This window comes from Aotus nancymaae, unplaced genomic scaffold (assembly GCF_030222135.1).
Source record: "Aotus nancymaae isolate 86718 unplaced genomic scaffold, 86718_ANA_hifiasm-v0.15.2.pri h1tg000022l_1, whole genome shotgun sequence".
NCBI classification, from domain to species: Eukaryota; Metazoa; Chordata; class Mammalia; order Primates; family Aotidae; genus Aotus; species Aotus nancymaae.
In genome coordinates, this window is record NW_026988435.1 from 23,173,627 (window position 1) to 23,192,250 (window position 18,624).

The 18,624-nt window shown below is 32.9% G+C and overlaps 1 protein-coding gene across 1 annotated transcript in view; it reads right to left on the bottom strand.

Annotated features, from left to right (window-relative positions):
* Positions 1-17,048, bottom strand: part of TMPRSS15 (transmembrane serine protease 15) — a 124,656-nt gene extending 107,608 nt beyond the window's left edge. Inside the window, exons 1-5 of the mRNA XM_012444772.2 lie at positions 16,908-17,048; positions 14,425-14,600; positions 9,496-9,626; positions 9,167-9,234; positions 678-823 (exon numbers count right to left, since the gene is read on the bottom strand). Of these exons, the coding sequence (XP_012300195.2) occupies positions 678-823; positions 9,167-9,234; positions 9,496-9,626; positions 14,425-14,569 (490 nt within the window). The 5' untranslated portion in view covers positions 14,570-14,600; positions 16,908-17,048. The remainder of the gene's footprint in view (positions 1-677; positions 824-9,166; positions 9,235-9,495; positions 9,627-14,424; positions 14,601-16,907) is intronic.
* Between the last annotated feature and the right edge of the window lie 1,576 nt (positions 17,049-18,624).

Consider the following 18,624-nt stretch of genomic DNA (forward strand, 5'->3'; position numbering starts at 1 on the left):
ATTTGGTCCCAAGTTTTATGGATAAGGGATTGAATCTGGATGACCTTAGCAAATTACTACCGTTCTCAACTGAAATAAGCACACTGTAAGTGTTTGTTGAATTGAGTTGAATGGTGGATAATTAGAATGGAAAATTTGGAACAATCTAAGCATTTATAAACATATTTTTCTGTTGTTCTTTTTGATGTCCCATATTTCTTCTTTTATGTTTTATACTTACGTTAAAATTATTTATCATTTTAAAAATAAAGATTTAATTTTTATAAATAGGTAACAAGAAGGGATCAAACTCATTGACTCTACCTTTTCCTTCTTTTTTAGCTTCTCAATTAGAGATTGGACCTTGCCACATGATTTTACAATTTAATAATATCTAAAGAGAGTTCCTGAAAAGTCAGGGTGTGCTTGACCAGTGCAAAGAATGCATAAGACCCACAAACTTTTATGCATGCCAACACTTTCAGAATCTCCTTGATATTTTATAAACTTTTTCTCATTGATAAGTTTCTTCAAATGTGGTTTCTTCATATTTTACTTTTCTCATTCAAATGTGTCACCTCAGGCAATAAGACATGTTCCTAAGGTCAAGCATGATTCCACTTCCTCCCCGGTATATTGATAGAATTTCAATTTCATAGCTTAATGATTCAAAGAAATAAAATAATGTTCACAGATACCTAGGATATCAACGCTGTCCAAATCAATATGGAAAGTGACCAGTTGGCTGTGTGCTTCAATGCCTTGAATCAGTTCTTCTTTTACATTTTCATCTGACACCGACTGGGCAAAGAAAAGGTCAAATATGACTGTAACGCTGCCATTTCTGCAAAGCAAAAGATGATATAAGAGGAAAAAGTCAGCCATCTTCAACTGATTTGTGCTCTTCAGTTGTCTTGCTAATTCTCATTATACCTGTGTAAGGTAGGTTATTTCAAATATTATCTTTATTTCATGAGTGAAAAAAAAATGAATTGAAAGACTAGATGCTTTTTTTGAGAAGACAAACTGCAGAGTAGATGTGAAATTGAAACCTGAGTTTTCTGAGTTCCACGTTAGAGCACTCATCCCCAGGCTACAATGTTCCTGAGACACTTGTGTTATAATCATGTGGTATCTTGGCACTTATTCTGATTTTACTGTTTGGAGAAATGAAGGGTATGGATTTGTAATTTTTCATGGGTGATTTCTAAGTTGGAGGAAATCTAAGGTAGTTTTACTGGTTTCAAGGAAAATTTTTTCTACATCGTTTTAAAAGGCCTGATAGCAAGCTTGTATCAACTAATCTACATCTACCTCTACTTACCTATTTTGCCTAATATAAAATATCAGAATATGCCCTGATTTCAAGGGATAGAAAGAAAATAAGGATATCTGGGTGTATTAGGGACTCACAAGATATTCACTCTCAGGTCCATGAGTTGGGATTGTTTTGCCTACATGATCTGCAAACATTGCATTAAAGTTCAATCATATAGCCCTAATCATCTTCCCCCTTCATTTTATCCCCTGCTCTGTACCAGGCATTTTAAAAGGTAACCTTTTTCCCTGTAAAGAAAGAGAAAAATGAATAAATTTTTGGTGAATAAGGATACTTGGGAGATATTTTTGCACTCCTACTTACATTTGTATTTGGCAAATGCTATCATTTTAGGGTGTGACCACTTGGGAAACAAACTCTAGCTCTTACATTTATTCTGTACTCCTCAGTAAGCTCTGGGAACTCAGGGTATACTTGGTTCCTTTATAGACAGACTAGGGAAAACTAAATTTTGCATGATATGTTTATTGCTTTCAAATTATGGGAGTTACATATTCTTGTGATATATGTAAGTTTATGAGCTTCTTGAAGGGTTTTGTCAAGTACCGTAGAGTTCTTTATTTATCTGTGCATCTATATATCCTGCCAGAACCTACAGTAAATCTTGTCGTTTTCATCCATGACTGGATATAGAATCGGAATAGTCCTGAAAGATCACAATAGATCAGCATCTCCACTAGACGGAGTAGATTCCTTCTTAGTGTCCATGGCACTATTTAGTTTCACAGTGACTCCTTTCTAGGTAGCTGGTCTTTCATCTTCAAAATAACAAGATATATTTTTTTGATATAATATTTTTATAATTCACATGTATTAAATAAATTATTTAAAATGTTAGAAGTTTTAATTTTCTAATCATTCTCTTGAATTATAGTAACTAAATCTCATAAACAAGAAGGTTCCCTAGTAACTGTTTAGTTCAGGGTTTTCCAAACTTATTCTGATTTTACCGTTTGGAGAAATAGACATGGAATCACTGTTGTTCTTGGTAATCATAAATTTTGCCACAGACACTACTTTCATCTACTCTTCCACATTTGTGCTGGCTTGCTAACCTCTAATTTTACTGCAGAATAAGCCTCATTTTCTTAGGAAAGTTGACATCTTCTTTAACCATTCTTTATACCAAACAACGAAATATGATTTTATTTGTGGGCATATGACTTGGACCTGGTCAACAGAATCTAAAGGGAAGACTAATAGAAACTTCTGGAAACTTTTTTATATCTTATAAAAGAACAGCTCGCAGTTGATTACTACTCTTCATTGTTGAACATCATTAGGTCTACATAGTTTGCTGAAACTGCCACATGTACCTTGAGTCCATGAGGCAGGCCATTGTTGACAAGCCAAAGATAGCATAGTGGGAGAAGGAAAGTATCCAAAGTCTTCACTATATCATTGTCATTGTACTACTGAAATTAATCTCTTTAAAGCCTCTAGATTTCTTGTGACGTCAGATAACAAACACCTTTAAGGCACTTTTAGTCATGCATTCTGTTAATGGGAATTTTGAAAATTCTAGCAAGCATACAATTGTCAGGCCCTACCCCATATCTATATGAACAGAAGCTCCAGAGAAAGGTAACGACTCTATTTTTGAACCTGATATTGGTCAATATTTTCACTTTAGCCATGAGGACACTGAGGCTTAGAGTAATGTAGGTAACTTTGCCTAGGGTTATACAGCTTATTAGTGTAAGACATAGAAAAGAAACCTAGGGAATCTGTTTCCCTAATGTGTTTTCATATAATTCCCATCCCCCACACACTCAACAACACTTTTATCAACTCTATTATGAACTGTTTGTCAGCAGGCAAGAGACTACAGCACATTTACCCTAAAGGCATGCCCAGGTATTTTATTCTGCTGCACAGTTAGCAGAACTTTGTATACAAATGGATGAATAAAATAGCTAGTTGAATGTCTTTGGGGAGAAGGAAAAGATATTTTATTCCTTCAATACTTTCAAAAGATTGATTATTGCCTTTTTTCCTTCTCCTCTTCTTCCTTCTTCTTTTCCTCTTACTCCTTTTCTCTTTTTTACATTATGTCTTCCTAATCAACCTCGCTTTCCAAGATAGTTAAATGAACAGGTTTGAATACGGTTAAAATGAAGTCAGAGTGAACAATATCCATTATTTTCTCTGTCTCCAATCCCACATCTTCATTTTATCTTTGGTTGCAGACTAGAAAATTTAAATTCTGATTAAATCTGTGTTTTATTTCATGTAATTTAACAGGTTTAATTTGACTGAACACTTGCTTTCATTTTATTTGAGTTATGGAGTAAAAGAAGTATGGCATTTTAGGCAAATAAAATACAAATCTGGAATTTTGCTTCACTGAGTTGAAAGTAACTGGATTAGTTCATCCTCAGGCATAAAACACTTTTCTTTGAAAAGTGTGTTCTCTTAGTTGTGAACTATGCATCACATTTAATAATTTATACTTAGCAAGGATAGGAGTTGCATATCCTATATCCACATAATGTTGTAGCCTTTAAAATTTATTTTCTTATTTAGTGGAAATGTTGAGATGAGAGAGATATAGTAGAAATTTTTAAAAAGTCACGATAATCATTTGTGATTTACCTCATAAGAAAGCAGAAGCTGTTATTTTAGTTGTTTAGTAATGAAATGAGAATTCTTCATTTAGGTTAAAAAAGTGACCATTTTCATTTCAAGTACTAGTCCTAGTAAAATAACAGTCTTTTTCTAAAGCAGATAAATATTACCATTGCACAGGAAGCCTCAGTGTAATAGAGCAAAATGTTGTTTATTTCATATTTTCCTTAATGATATTGGTAACCTCTAGGCTTGCTGAGTAAACAAAAGTCTTTCCTTTCCTAACTTGGTGGCTTATCTGTGCTCAAAGGGCAGAAGAAACTACATGCTGCCACAGAGGGTAAATAGTTCTTTATTAAAATCAAATACTAAATGTTCTGAGTGCAAGTACTTTCCACAAAACCCAATGACTGAAATTTTCCCTAAACAGACCAAACCATTTGCCTACCCGAAAGAGTAGACACACACACACACACACACACACACACACACACACCCCCCAATCGTAAAAGTTAGTAAGCAGCAGAGGTTGGCATTAAATATTGTGAAAGTAAGAGAAAATAGTTTAATGACTAACTCTAGTATTCTGAGTGCTAGAATTTGGTCATATACACACATGTTGTGTGAGTTTAATTAGAATCTATAACAAAAATGTAAATAGGTATTTTAAAGGATATATATATATATATCCTTTATGTATATACAGTTGATGTAGGTAGTTTTAGGTTTCAGTTATTTCTATTTTCTGATTTTATCAATTGGATTTTTAAATTAAAATAATTTATAAAGTTAATAATGAGTCTGCAATTTTTTCCTATGAGTGGAAGATGTCTGTTTGTATGTGATTATTTAAGGTAAAGTAATCCTAAATGTTTCACTGTTATTCTTTCTCCTGCTCCTGAATTCCTTTTTCTATCCACCTCTTCTAGGTCTCCCAAAATAACAACATTCAATTTATCAACAGACATCTTCATGAAATTCTTTTGCATTGCATTTTTTAAAAACTCACTTCTGATTTAATAGTAGCTCAGCTACCACCAGAGGGAAGTATCTCTACACTGATGAAATACATTATTTGACAGTCATTTAAAAATATTTGTCAAGGATTGGGCACTATACTAGCCTCCTAGGTAGCTATAAAGAAGGAGAAACAAACAATCCCTAAGCTCAAAAATTTTACGGTTTCAAAGGTGGTGATTTTGCCATCTAGAGAAATAAGAGATTACTTATTAAATATCAAAGAAAACTTTGGGATTTTGATAGCCCACCAGGCCTATATATAAAAGTCTATATTCATCAAATGTTCCCAACCTAATGTAAGCCAAGTTATCCAGCATGTTGTAGACATGTAAACACAAAAGATTCCATTAGCAAAACTATTCTGATAAACTCTGCAATGGACATTGTGCTTTCTGTATGGATTTCACTAGGCAGAGCCCAATTCAAGAGAGGCAGGCACCTAACATACTTCTCCTTAAAGGAGGTTAAAGCCTTTTTGAAGTAAATCTGACTTGATGCTTTACTGCAGATCTCCAGACTCAATCCTCTACAAAACTGGAAAAGAGAAATTTGTTTCATTCAACTCAAAGCAGACAAATAGCTTAAAGTGAACCAACAAAAAATAAAACTTGCCTGTGTAGCTTTATACTCACACAATAAAGACTAAGTACACATTTTTATTATCATTTTGAAAAAGATAAAATGATTAACCTTTCCTGCATGTTCATGTTTCTCCTTTTAGTTCTGATATCAGACTGATGAGAGAGGCTATAAGAGGTTATACACTCTGGAAACAGAGGGATGGGACTATGTCCTATAGGTAGGAATGAAGACAGCAGATGGGTGTGGGGGCAGCTACTGGGATTAAGATGTCAGAAATATGCAATGGAATAAAGAATGATATAGATAGATAAGGAAAGAAAGAAAGAAAAGAAGGAAAGAAAGAGTAGGGGAAACTGCATGAGAACTCATCCACTATCATGAGAACAACATGTGGGAAACTGCCTGCATGATCCAATCACCTCCCACCAGGATAAAAAAGAGAAAGCAGGATGGTTTTGAGGGTGTACAGATGATGTGGTAGGACTAAAGCAGAAGCTTGTGGAGAGTGGGGGAAAAGAAAAATAAGGCCAGAGTGTGCATTGGTGACAGAGCCATGAAGTACACCTGCATTTAGGATATAGCACTAGAAAAAGTCTTTAGGTATTTGAAAGACAGATCTGGAGATGAAGAGTCTTATTCTCTAAAAAACTAGTAACTATAACCTGGATCTGTGGGTGAGAGTCAAAACAAAGAAATAACTTGGTGATAATAATAAAGCATTTTCTAGTACCTAAAGTTATGTAGTAGTAAACAAAATGTGGTAATAACCATGATTATTCATTAGGCTGTTTGTAGGATAGCCATAGCAATATTGAAAAAAGATTCCTAATTTTTGTTAGCTACATGATATGAGAAAATCAAATTTAAGCAGTATGAATCTCTTTCTACTAAATTCTAACAGTATTACAATCTAAATGATAGAAAAGCCCCTTATAGACTTCTGGATAGACCAGTATACCTTTAAATCCAGTGACAGATTCTTATAAAGGTTTTTTCTCCATTCGTTTAACTCATTCCACTCTGATCTTCTGAGTATTTTTCTATATGTTAAGTCCAGCAACTAGCATTGTTAATTCAGAGACGAATAGCACATGCATAACCATTAAAAAGCAAAAATAAATAAACAAAAGAATAAAAACATATAAAACTTCAGTATTGTTATCCTAGTCTGAGTATAGACTTTCCCATTAGTTTTCCCATGAAGTTAATGAACACTTTAACGTACACGAGTTTAAAAATCAGAGTGGAGAACAAAGAAAACTAAAGGTGCAAGCATAGGGCTTGTGTGGAAAAAGTTCTGTGGAGATTTGGGAAATGAACACAATGAGGCACATGGAGGGAGAGAGTAGGCACTGAGAAACATACACCAAACACTGGACAACTCCTGAATATGTGATGCTTTAGACGTAACTTTCACTGCCTCACTCTCTGTCTTGAGTACTTTTTTAATATAAAAATTAGTAGTAGAGGACAGTATGGATGTTGTAGACAGACAGACTAAATGGCAGCATGACATTGGAAAACTCACCTAGCCTCTCTGAACCACACATTAACAACTCCTGAAAGTTGATAATCTAAAAGTCCACAAACCCTTAGTGAGGAATACATTAGGTGACAGACACAAGTACATGGTAGTAATGGTACACAGAAGAACAAATTGTATGGAGTGATATTCTGATCAGTACTGAAAATTTAGTTTGCTAAATGAATTGGCATACCTGGAGCACCATCATTCTCTATATACATGCCATTTTTCTCTTAAAAGATAGGACTAAATTATCTTAACCTTTTAAAAAATAATGGAATTATTATGGAGCAAAATGTAACATATTTGAATTTTTAAGTCTTTTTATGGTGTCTTTTTATTTATCTAATTGAAGACATAAACCTTAAATATGGATGAACAATGTAGACGGGAATTGTAATAATTTCTACTAGATTGCTGACTGTGTAAAAGCATGAAAAATATGTAATTTTAAGACCCTGGCATATACTAAATAATACATGAATAAAAGTAAAATTAATTAACATTCAGGTTTTATATGTAGCAATGTCTAGAAAACCTATCGGGAGGCTATTGTCTTCTGCTATGGAGTTTGCATATTGTGCTTTCATTTCAAACTGTGGGCTTGGAGCTTTTCAACTACCTTCAACTGCAGTGCAACAGCTGCTTAAAAACTAAGGCTTATTCATTCTCATGGAAAAGGAGTATGGAAGATGGGCAGCTGTAACTAGGGACTATGGCCATCAGTCTAGCTTACTTAGGTGTTTAACTGGCAAAAGTCAGGTTTTTCCATGCTCAACTTGGCTTTCATTGTTTGTTCTCCTTCCTGTTCCAGGTTTACTGTCACTTTTCTTATTTCTGTAGAAAAAGAGAAGTTTCCTTTTCCATTGCATCTTGAGTCCACTCATCTATGGTGAAAAGCAAACCCAACCTCCCTACAGGTTGTTATATTCTTTGGGCTCTGCTACTTTAACACTGTCTTATGGAGGAAGAACATATGCTGAATCAGAACAACAAAACTCCATTCAAATACATTCCCCAACACCTAATAGTTGTGTGACTTGTGACATTTCAAGCCTCGATGTCATATTTATGTAAGTCAAAATACTTGCATCTCCCTCACAGTCATTTTGTCGGGAAATGAATAAGAAAATACATCTTATTTAAGTCACAAAAGTCTTGGCCTGAAATAGAGACTCAACCAGTGAGTTTCCTTTTTGCCAGCTTGTCATAGGATCTGCATTTTCCCAAAGCTGCTGGAATATTGTCTTCTGTGCTTTTTAAACGTGAATTATTATGAAGGCTTTGCTCTCTTCCTTTTTTCAGATACCCTAGGTCTTGATTAGTCTTTTATTTTTTATTCTTGTAATCCTCTCCCTTTGTCTTTTTCATTTTTAACTTAATTTTATAAATTTATATTTTTCTTTCTTTCATATTTTATATATATTTTCCTAACTTTCCTGCTGACTTGTATCTCTACTCCAAAAGCTCTTCGGGAGGTTGTAATTTAGAAAACTTTAGGTTCAGAGAACTGTCAGCAAGATTGTCAAACTCTCCTTCATGGACACAACAGCAACATCAACACACAGATCAATTTTTCTTTGAGAAATACAGAAGCTAATTGTTTAGAAAATTGATCTTGTATTGTGTTCTTACAATAATTTCCATATAGTACGGATTCAAATATTCATACTGGAATTATATCATTACATTCTTAATCTAAGACTCATTAGTTTATTGAGCATCTACTTTGCTTTAAGCAGTCTTATGCTGTCTGGGCATACAACACTGAACAAGTATCTTCTCTCTTGGTACTTACAGTATAATGAAGCAGGGTGATACAATATTACTTTTAATTGATGATCAAGCTTTTGCCACATGTTTCTCACAAATCAAATGCTATATCTGCATCTGCATACATTTAACCTCAGCCCTCTCCTTGTGTCTCTGCAAGATTTTATTGTCAGGAGAGAGAAACATATTAACATAAGATGAAATATCAGAAGTTATTATTATTTGCTAATTAGATAAAGTTTATGCTGTGCCACTTTGCTTAATGCTCAAAAAAGTTGAAAAATTTAAATATTCCTCTTTTCCTAATGATGCTATTTTACAAATATTAGCAAAAAGATCAATAATTTTCTGTCAGTAGAGAATTTTTGAGCTGTACTCACTCAAATTGTAAAACTCTTGAGTACTTATATTCATTCTTCAGACTGCTTGATAGAAAGATCTCATCTATCTAGAAAAAAAAAAAGGTTGAATAAACATGCTAAATTTAAGATTTTAACTTTTGTTCAAAAATTTATATAAAGCAATCTTTAGTTCTGCTTAGAATTGGGACAATTTTCTCCATATTAATGGGGCTTACACATTTAAGTATCTTGGGCATATTACATTTATTTTCTAGTTGTTTCGGAGTGAGAAAATGGTATCTTTGGCAAGTAGTTAGTTAAACTATGTTATAAAATTTTAAACCAGCTGAAGAGAGACAGTCTCCTACCATTTGCTGAAGGTCAAAAGCAAGAACTTTGAAATCCACTGAGAGTTTGTCTTGCAAATTAGGATTATATGCAACTCCGGATGTTATTTTAAATGTCCCTCTGGTTTCATGACTTTGTCCAAGTGCTGCACCTGGATAAATTAATAAGAAAAAAACACTAAGATTTTGGATTATGAGTATGAGAAAAATATGCACATTCTGTTAAGACTTAGAAGTAAAGCTATTGCTTGATGTATTAGCTCTGTAGTTCTTACTTTTTTTTGTAGTCTCATGTTTCAAAACCAGCTGTTTTCTTTCCCCACCTGTCTGATTGTTTTAAAAGATTGAAACTAAACTTTTTTCCGTTCTTTCAATATGTTTTTTTTCTTTTCTTTGAAGTCTAACCCTCACTCCATGCTTCCAAGTTTTCATTATTATTGTTTTGAGATTCCTGTTGGAAGATACATGGACTGATCAACTGTCACCAATTATGGGAAGTGACTCAGGGAAACATGGTGAAAAGTGAACCATTAAAAGTTTTGTAGTTGCTTTTAGATACTTCTGGAACACCCAGCATCCAGGGACACCACTGGGTTTTGACATATGAATTGCTGTTAAGTTCCAGTGTTTTGGTTACTTTGAAACATGACTTTGAAGCTACTTCTTTCATTCTAATAATTATAAAACTGGCATGCATGACCTTGTGCCATTAGCTGGTGACTGTCCTTGTTGAAGACGTTATTTAGAATGCTGTGGAAAATAGATTACCTCACTAGGGAAAAAAATGTAAAAAAAGAAGGTTAAATATAAATTAAATATAAACATGAGTAATAAAATGTATCATTAAGTCCTGCATAATCCTTTTATCAGCATATTTTCATTGATACTCATTTATGTTTAAAATGAATCGCTTCAACTGAAACTCATACAATGATGAAATCATTAGTAAATATAACAATAAAGACATAAAATTCTGGCGTGAGAAGACATTATTTCTTCTTTTCTGATATGGGGTAATTGGGATTTAGAATGATTAAGAAGATTTCTCCAGATAGTACAGGTTTTAAGCATCAGATCTGGGATTGGGTCATTGAAGTGTCTGATTCCACAACCTAGGATCTCTATGTAATATGCTGACACCAAACTATACAGTTAAGAGGATAATTAGAAATAATAATTCAAGCAGTATATGTGTATATAGTCTAAACAGTTTAAACTGCATAATTGATGTAGCATATTATTTATACTATTTCATTTGTATTTTAAAGACTCAAAATTACATTGAAGTTTGCATGTTTAAATATAGAATACAAGGAAGGACTGAGGACTACAACAGATTAAAGGACACTAAGGAAGCACAATAAATCTTATGTAGGAATCTGCATTGGATCTTAAACTGATAAAGGACATTAGTAAAAAAACTGGTGAAATTTGAATAACATATGTGATTTAGTTAACCATATTGTAGAAATGTTAATTTATTGATTGTGACAATTGTACTGTCATTATGCAAAATATTAATATCCAAGCAAGCTGGGTTATATAACTCTGTATAATTTTTGTAACTTTTAGTAAGTCTAAAGTGATTTTTAAAAAAGTACAAATAATGTTAAATATAGTATGTGCTTTGAAATCCCCAAAGATTCTGCAAAAAGGCTACTGGAACTGATAAATGACTTCAGCAAAGTTTCAGGATACAAAATAAATGTACAATATCAGTTGCATTTCTATACACCAATTACATTCAAGCTGAGAGCCAAATCAAGAATTCAATTCCATTTTCAATTGCCATACAAAAGATAAAATACCTAGGAATATGTCTCACCAAGGATATAAAAGATCCCTACAAGGAGAACTTCAAAACACCCCTGTAAAAATCAGATAACATAAACAAATGGAAATAATTCCATGCTAATGGATTGGGAGAATCAGTGTTGTAAAAATGTCCATGCTGTTCAAAGCATCCTAAAAATCCAGTGCTATTCCTATTAAACTGTCAAACTCTTTTTCATAGAATTGCAAAAATGATTCTAAAATTCATATGGAACCACGAAAGAGCCAGAATAGTCAAAGCAATCCTAAGCAAAAAGAACAAAGTCAGAGGCATCACATTACAAAATTTCATGCTACACTATAAGGCTATAGTAACTAAAACAGCATGGTAGTGGTACAAAAATGGACACATGGTCCAATGGAACAGAATAGAGAAACCACAGTAAAGTAAAGCTACACACCTACAGCCATCTAGTCTTTGACAAAGTTGACAAAAATAAACACTGAGGAAAAGACTCTCTAGTCAGTAAACACTGCTGGTATATCTGGTTAGCCATATGCAGAAGAATGAAACTGGACCCCTACCTTTCACCACATACAAAAATTAACTGAAGATAAATTAAAGATTTAAATTAAGACCTCAAACTCTAACAAACCTAGAGGAAAACATAGGAAACATTATTCTGGAAATTATTCTTGGCAGATAATTTAGGACTAAATCCTTAAAAGCAGTTTCAACAAAACCAAAAATTGACAAGTGGGATCTAATTAAGCTAAAGATTGTCTGCACAGCAAAAAGCTATCAAGAAAGTAAACATACAACCTATGGAATGGGAGGAAATACTTGCAAACTATGCATCTGACAAAGGTCTAATATCCAGAATCTACAAGGAAGTTAAACAATTGAACAAGAAAAAAATAAACCCATTAAAAAATAGGCAAAAGACATGAACAAACACTTCTTAAAAAAAGATATACAAGTGGCCAAGAACTATTTGAAAAAAATACTCATCACCACTAATCACCAGAGAAATGTAAATCAAAACCACAATGAGATACCATCTCATACTGGTCAGAATGGCTATTACCAAAAAGCGAAAAAACAACAGATGTTGGCAAGGCTGCAGAGAAACAAGAACACTTATATGCTGTTGATAGAAATGTAAATTAGTTCAGCCACTGTGCAAAGCAGTTTGGAGATTTGTCAAAGAACTTCAAACAGAAATACTATTTGACCCAGCAATCCCATTACATCCAAAAGAAAATATACATCCAAAAGAAAATAAGTCATTCTACCAAAAAGACACATGCACTCAGACATTTATCACAGCACTGTTTATGATAGCAAAGTCATAAAATCAACCCAAGTGTCCATCAATGGTTTATTGGATAAAGAAAATGTGGTACATATACATTGTGGAATAAGATGCAGCCATAAAAAAGAATGAAATCATGTCTCTTGCAGCAACATGGTTGTAGCTAGAGGCCATTATCCTAAGGAAATCAATGCAGGAACAGAAAAAACACATACCACATGTTCTCAAGTATAAGTGGGAGTTAAACAGCAGGTACTCATGGACATTAAGCTGGTAACAATAGACACTGGGGACTACCAGAAGGGGAGGGTGAGAGGGGCAAGTGTTGACAAACTAACTTCTAGGTACTATGCTTAGTACCTGGATAATGGGATCATTCATACCCCAAACCTCAACACATGCAATATACCCACATAACAAACCTACATATGCATCCCCTGAATCTAAAATAACAGTTTAAAAAGAAAAAAAAGGTAGTATACATTATGATCTTTGGTGTATTGGTAAAGCATTAACTAGAATCTTTTTATATTTAGTTGTTAGCTGTTAAATTGTATTATCACTTATAAATGTTTATTTTCTATTTCACTTGCAAAATAACTAAACTTTTTATGTTTATTGAATATCAGGGATTCCAATGGACTTTCAAATGCTTATAGATCCTTCAAGTTATTCACAGCAATTCAATAAGACCAAAACAGCTATTTTTTAATCATTTAAGTCAATCTGTATTATCATTTAGTGGTTTGTATAATTATATAAAATATCCACACAGTTATTAAAAAAAAAAACCCTTGTGTATGGCTATAGTTTTTAAATAGACTGGGAATTATACTAATATTATTTTATAAAACTGCAGCATATGCATTACATTCTAATTTAAATTTAGCATACTAGAATAAAATAGCTAACCCAACAGTTGAGAATTTAATTGGTGAAACTAAAATCACTCACATGTGAAAGATCTTACCCTGTGAATTTTTAGAAAGAATTTATATGCCTATATATAGTTCATCAATTTAAAAATGTAAAAAATTGTCTGAGAAAAAACTCTTAGTATTTAGGTTATTGCTATGCTTTCAATTTTTAAAATTTACCCTATAAATGAATAAGTGGTAAGATGGACTATAAGTTCTAGATCTGGGTTGTCTAATTTGGAATCTTACTTCTGCTGCCCAACTTAAGCAAGTTACTTCTAGTCTCTGTCTCAGATTCCCCATCTGTAAAATGAGCAGAGCAATAACCATTCATACGTCGTAGCTACACAATACATTTCAAGGTCTTTTAAAAGCTGTTGGTACAAAGTGAGCTCTAAATAAGAGTTATCATTTCTTATGTTTTTTTCTGTTTATCAAAGTTGCTACTCAGACAGTTTGTGATCTTTTTAAGTCTACATTTATATACAGGTTCTGTTACATTAGTAGAATTAAAATGGTTAGACTGATAAGAGAAGGAAGCTCTTATTCTATAGAAATAAACAATATTTTTGTTAACTTTGCATGTTTATGTACTTATATAGTCAACAACATATTAATATATTTGTGATTTAAATTATATCAAAACAAAATCAGAGATCATGAAATGTACTTGATTATATGTTGAAACCAAGGAATTTCTTTAACATTATTTGTTTTTAAAAATAGTCTCATGCTTGAATCCTGGGTTAATTTTTTTTCAAATTACATACCAATTAATTTTCTTAATATTCTCTGAAGGGAACTACAGAGAAGTATGTGAATGCAACACAAATATCTTGTCATGAAGCCACAGCAATGAATAAAATAGACTTATAGGATAACTGAAATTCAAGTGTGTACATTCAACTGAGAGCACCTTTATGAGCCAACTCCATGTGACTTACCTTGTTGTGATTCCTTGACTGCCAGCCAGGACACTGCAATTAATCCAGCACAGAGCACTATCAATATGGCAAAGAGAGTTGCAAACATGATTTCATAGGAGCTAAGAAAATGGTGCCTAGAAGATACACTTCTTTTCGACTCCATTTTCGGTTTTGGAGGCTTGCTAATTTAAGAACTTAAAAAGAATATGAATAACTCTACCAACTGAAGAGCAAAATTTCTCAAATTTTTAAAGATGTATAAAGCAAAAACCACCTGCCTACACTCATACCAGTCAGTGTAAGTGAGTTGTGTATGTCCCTTTGGCAAAATTATGTCTCTATACATTAAGTATCATTAAAAGGGTGGTTAATCTTTAAGAAGGTATAAATGAGTAAAGATGCCCAGAGTTGTAAATGTTAACTACCTGAACAGGACATTTGCCAAGGTGAATAAAATTAAATTCATGTTGTAAACAAAAAAGACACTTTATCATTTTGAGAACTATTAAGAAAAATGTGGAATTCATGACAGACAAATTAGTCACTAGGCACATGCATTTGATATTCATAGAGTTCCTAACAGATCAACCTTCTACCCTCTGACTCAGATTACTCTTAAGATATTTTTCTTGTATGTGGATATAGATATTCTTAAAATAACTTTTAGGTACAGATGTATATAAAGTCTAACATATACCTCCTCGCTCTGTGTACATATACATATGCATATATTCCTTATGGAAACAATCAACAGTGTTGCACACTTTGTTATGACACCCATGTGAGGTTAATGAATGGGAGTATCTGTCATGAGAGGAATAAAATATGTGTTTCTATTCTAAGAAAACATTCTGGGTAGGGCAGACATTGCTCACTTGCCCTGGACTTTATCTCTTTAAATATGCCAATTAGAACAAGAGAACAGGTTAAGATAATCATAGTTACAGTTGTAGACTTACGCTTTATGGTAAAACCAAAGTTGTTCTCTGATAACTAAATTACAGTGTGTCACTGGAATTATTCACACCATGAATAATGAGTCCAGGAATTTTAAAATGCAAAAATTAAAGCCAAATAAAACCAAATCTATTCTGAAGTAAACCAATGTGCCTTTTTTTCCTGGTAAATAAAACTGGCAGGAGGTAAGAAAGTTTTAGATTAGAAACCCCTAACACACTGAAATTGTGGCATATTACAATGGGCTAAGATGAGCAGTAGCTGCTTTTTTTCTTGACCAATGAAAGAAGAAAATTGCGGTTGCATGCAAATTCTTGCTGATAAAAAATAGAATTATGAGTAAATAAATGAAATTTTTAATTGAATGAATTATGATTAAATCGATGAAATTATTGATTGCAAATATTTATATTTTTAGCTAATTGACTTAGTACTTATTATTAAATGCTGTAAAATATACATGAAATCAGAGATACCACTTATGGAATTGGGAGAAGTTTATTTCATTTATATTCTAGGGGACAATTATAATAGCTAGGGGAATATATTCAATTATATTCTAGGGGACTATTATATATAGCTAATGCAGAAGTAAACCCCTTTTAGAATATCATATAGAGCTTTAAGTTATGTTTCTTTTGACTTTAAAGAAGGAAAGCAGAAGATAGCAAGTGAGTTCACATGTCTGCTTCAAGCATAGCATGGATTAATGGATAAAATATTAGATTGAAAGCCCAAAATAAGGCGTTTAGTTTCAAAAACAAAACTTTTATTTTCAGATCATAAATTCTCCTCAAATAATGTTTTAAATGATTATATTTAGTATCAAGTAAATAGTGAAAGAATAGCTTTTTAAAATAAAGCAATAATTTATGAAGGATGGACTGAAATTAAACAGGTAAATATGAAAAATCAAAGAATATGTCTTGAAATTTTAAAAAAAGTTATTAAAATAAAACAGACTTGCCTATCAGGTAACAAACCTCATTACAAAGCTGTAATATAAAAAGAGTGTTGTATTTGTCCCAGAAAAGAAAACTGCGTCAGTGGAATTAAGTGCTCATAAGTGTGATTCACATATGGAAACTTCATATTTCAAAAACATAGAACACTAACAATAGGTTAGAAAAGAATGGCAGTTCAATACATAGTGCTGCAGTGATTTGTTCTCCATCTTCCCATGAAGAACAATCAATCTTCCTCTCACACCGTGAAGAAACAAATTCCAGGTAGATTAAGCACATATAAAAACCACAGGAAAATTTTAGAAGAAATTATAGAAGAATGCCTTTCTAATGATAATATTTTGAAGGAGGTTTTAGAAAATGATTCAGAAATAAAAGGAAAAATCATGAACATTAATAAATTTAGCCAGTAATAGCATTGACTTTTCTTTTTAAATAACAAAATGTATCTATAAAGCAAAACCCTAAGCTACAGACTTGTGTTTTTTTTTTCTTTAAACTTTTTCTCAAACTGTATATGTTTTAGTTTGGCTACTACAGAACTGAATTGAGGCAAAAATTTTGGTATGAGGTACTTACATTTATTTTGGAGGCAGTCCAGGGAAGCTCCATGAGAGGGACTGGGAAGTGAAAAGATGGAGGGGGATAAAGCCAATGAAGACCAGGTGTGATCAAGCCAGTTACCACCATAGGCATCTGGAACGTAATTCTGCTTGGAACCTGTGTGAGACAATGGGAACAGGTGTCAGAGCTATCCCACTTGAGGGAAACAGAGTGGAATATTTATTTGCCAAAAGTTCATGCTCACTGGTTGAGATGCTTCAGGGACTTCATCTGGCACTTTGAGTTACTCTGTGTGAGTAGAACATCCAGAGAAGTTGACTTGAGTGTTAGAGATGAATGAGAGGGGCTGTGAGTGTAGAATCCTTAAAATGACTGCTATGGCTTACAAATAAAAAGCACTATTCAGAAATTAAGGAGAATTTCTGTTGACTAACAGATAAAAGACAAGTAGCAGGCAACTGACAAAAAGTGCAAAACCAAACAAAAAAGAAAGAAAACAGGAGCACGCAAATGTCTACAGGTGGTCAATATTAGCAGTTATTGTGGAACTCTAATTAAAATAAAAAACGAAATATTACTGACCTCAGACATATTAGCAAACATTAAAAGCCTTAGCAATACTTAGTAGTGCCATTTATTGCTTGTCTGAGTGAAGATTCAAATAATCATTTTGAATAGCAATTTGGCTAATATCTAGAAAAACTAAATACACACATACAACTGGACTCCCAAATTCCCTTTCCAGTTAAATCTGGGACTAGTAGACAATGAGACAATATTCATTTTAATACGATTATAATACAATTTTAAGGCCCACAAAATATAGGGAAAACTTAAATGTTCGTTAATAGGAAAATGAAAAAGTGAAGTGTCATATTTTTATAGATTAAAATGTTACACACAAGTTTAAATTGCATGAACTAGAGCTGTATGTACTAAATTGGAAATAATGAAACAAAACTATGAAAACAAACATGTTTAAAGGGATATATGTGATGTTTCACAACTTAAAATCAAAAAGAAAATCATTTGCTTAGTAATGCAATTGTGTATAATAAAAGTGTACCTGGAAATGATAAATAGAAAATCCAATATGCTGGTTATTTCTGAGCAGAAATGGTGTTGGTTAATATAGAAACAGAACAACAAGGAGTATTTGTATTGCATTACTTCTGTTAAAATATTTGTAATACGTTAATGAACCACATAAACATTGACAGTTAGATGACTAGGACATGTGAGTTAATATTCTGCATTTTTTTTAAGTCAAAATTTAAAGGGGAGACATAAGATTGAAGTCCCTGTGATATTATTAATAATTTTCATCTTATCAAGTAATCATTAAAATTCAAAGAAACTTTATGCACTAAACTATCTTTTTTTTTCTTTTTCTTTTTCTTTTTTTTTTTTTTTCAGACAAGGTCTCATTCTGTTACTCAGGGTGGCGTGCAATGGCATGATCCTGGTTTATTGCCACCTCTGCTTCTGGGGCTCAAAAAATCCTCCTTCCTCAGCCTCCTGAGCACATGGGGCTTTTGGGCTAAAGATGTATGCCATCATGTCCAGATAATTTTCTCTTTCCTTTCTTTCTTTCTTTCTCCCACTCTTTCTCTTTCTCTCTCTCCTTCTTTCCTTCCTTCCTTCCTTCCTTCCTTCTTTCCTTCTTTCCCTCTTTGCTATTGTAAACAGCACCACAATGAACATATGTGTGCATGTATCTTTATAATAGAAT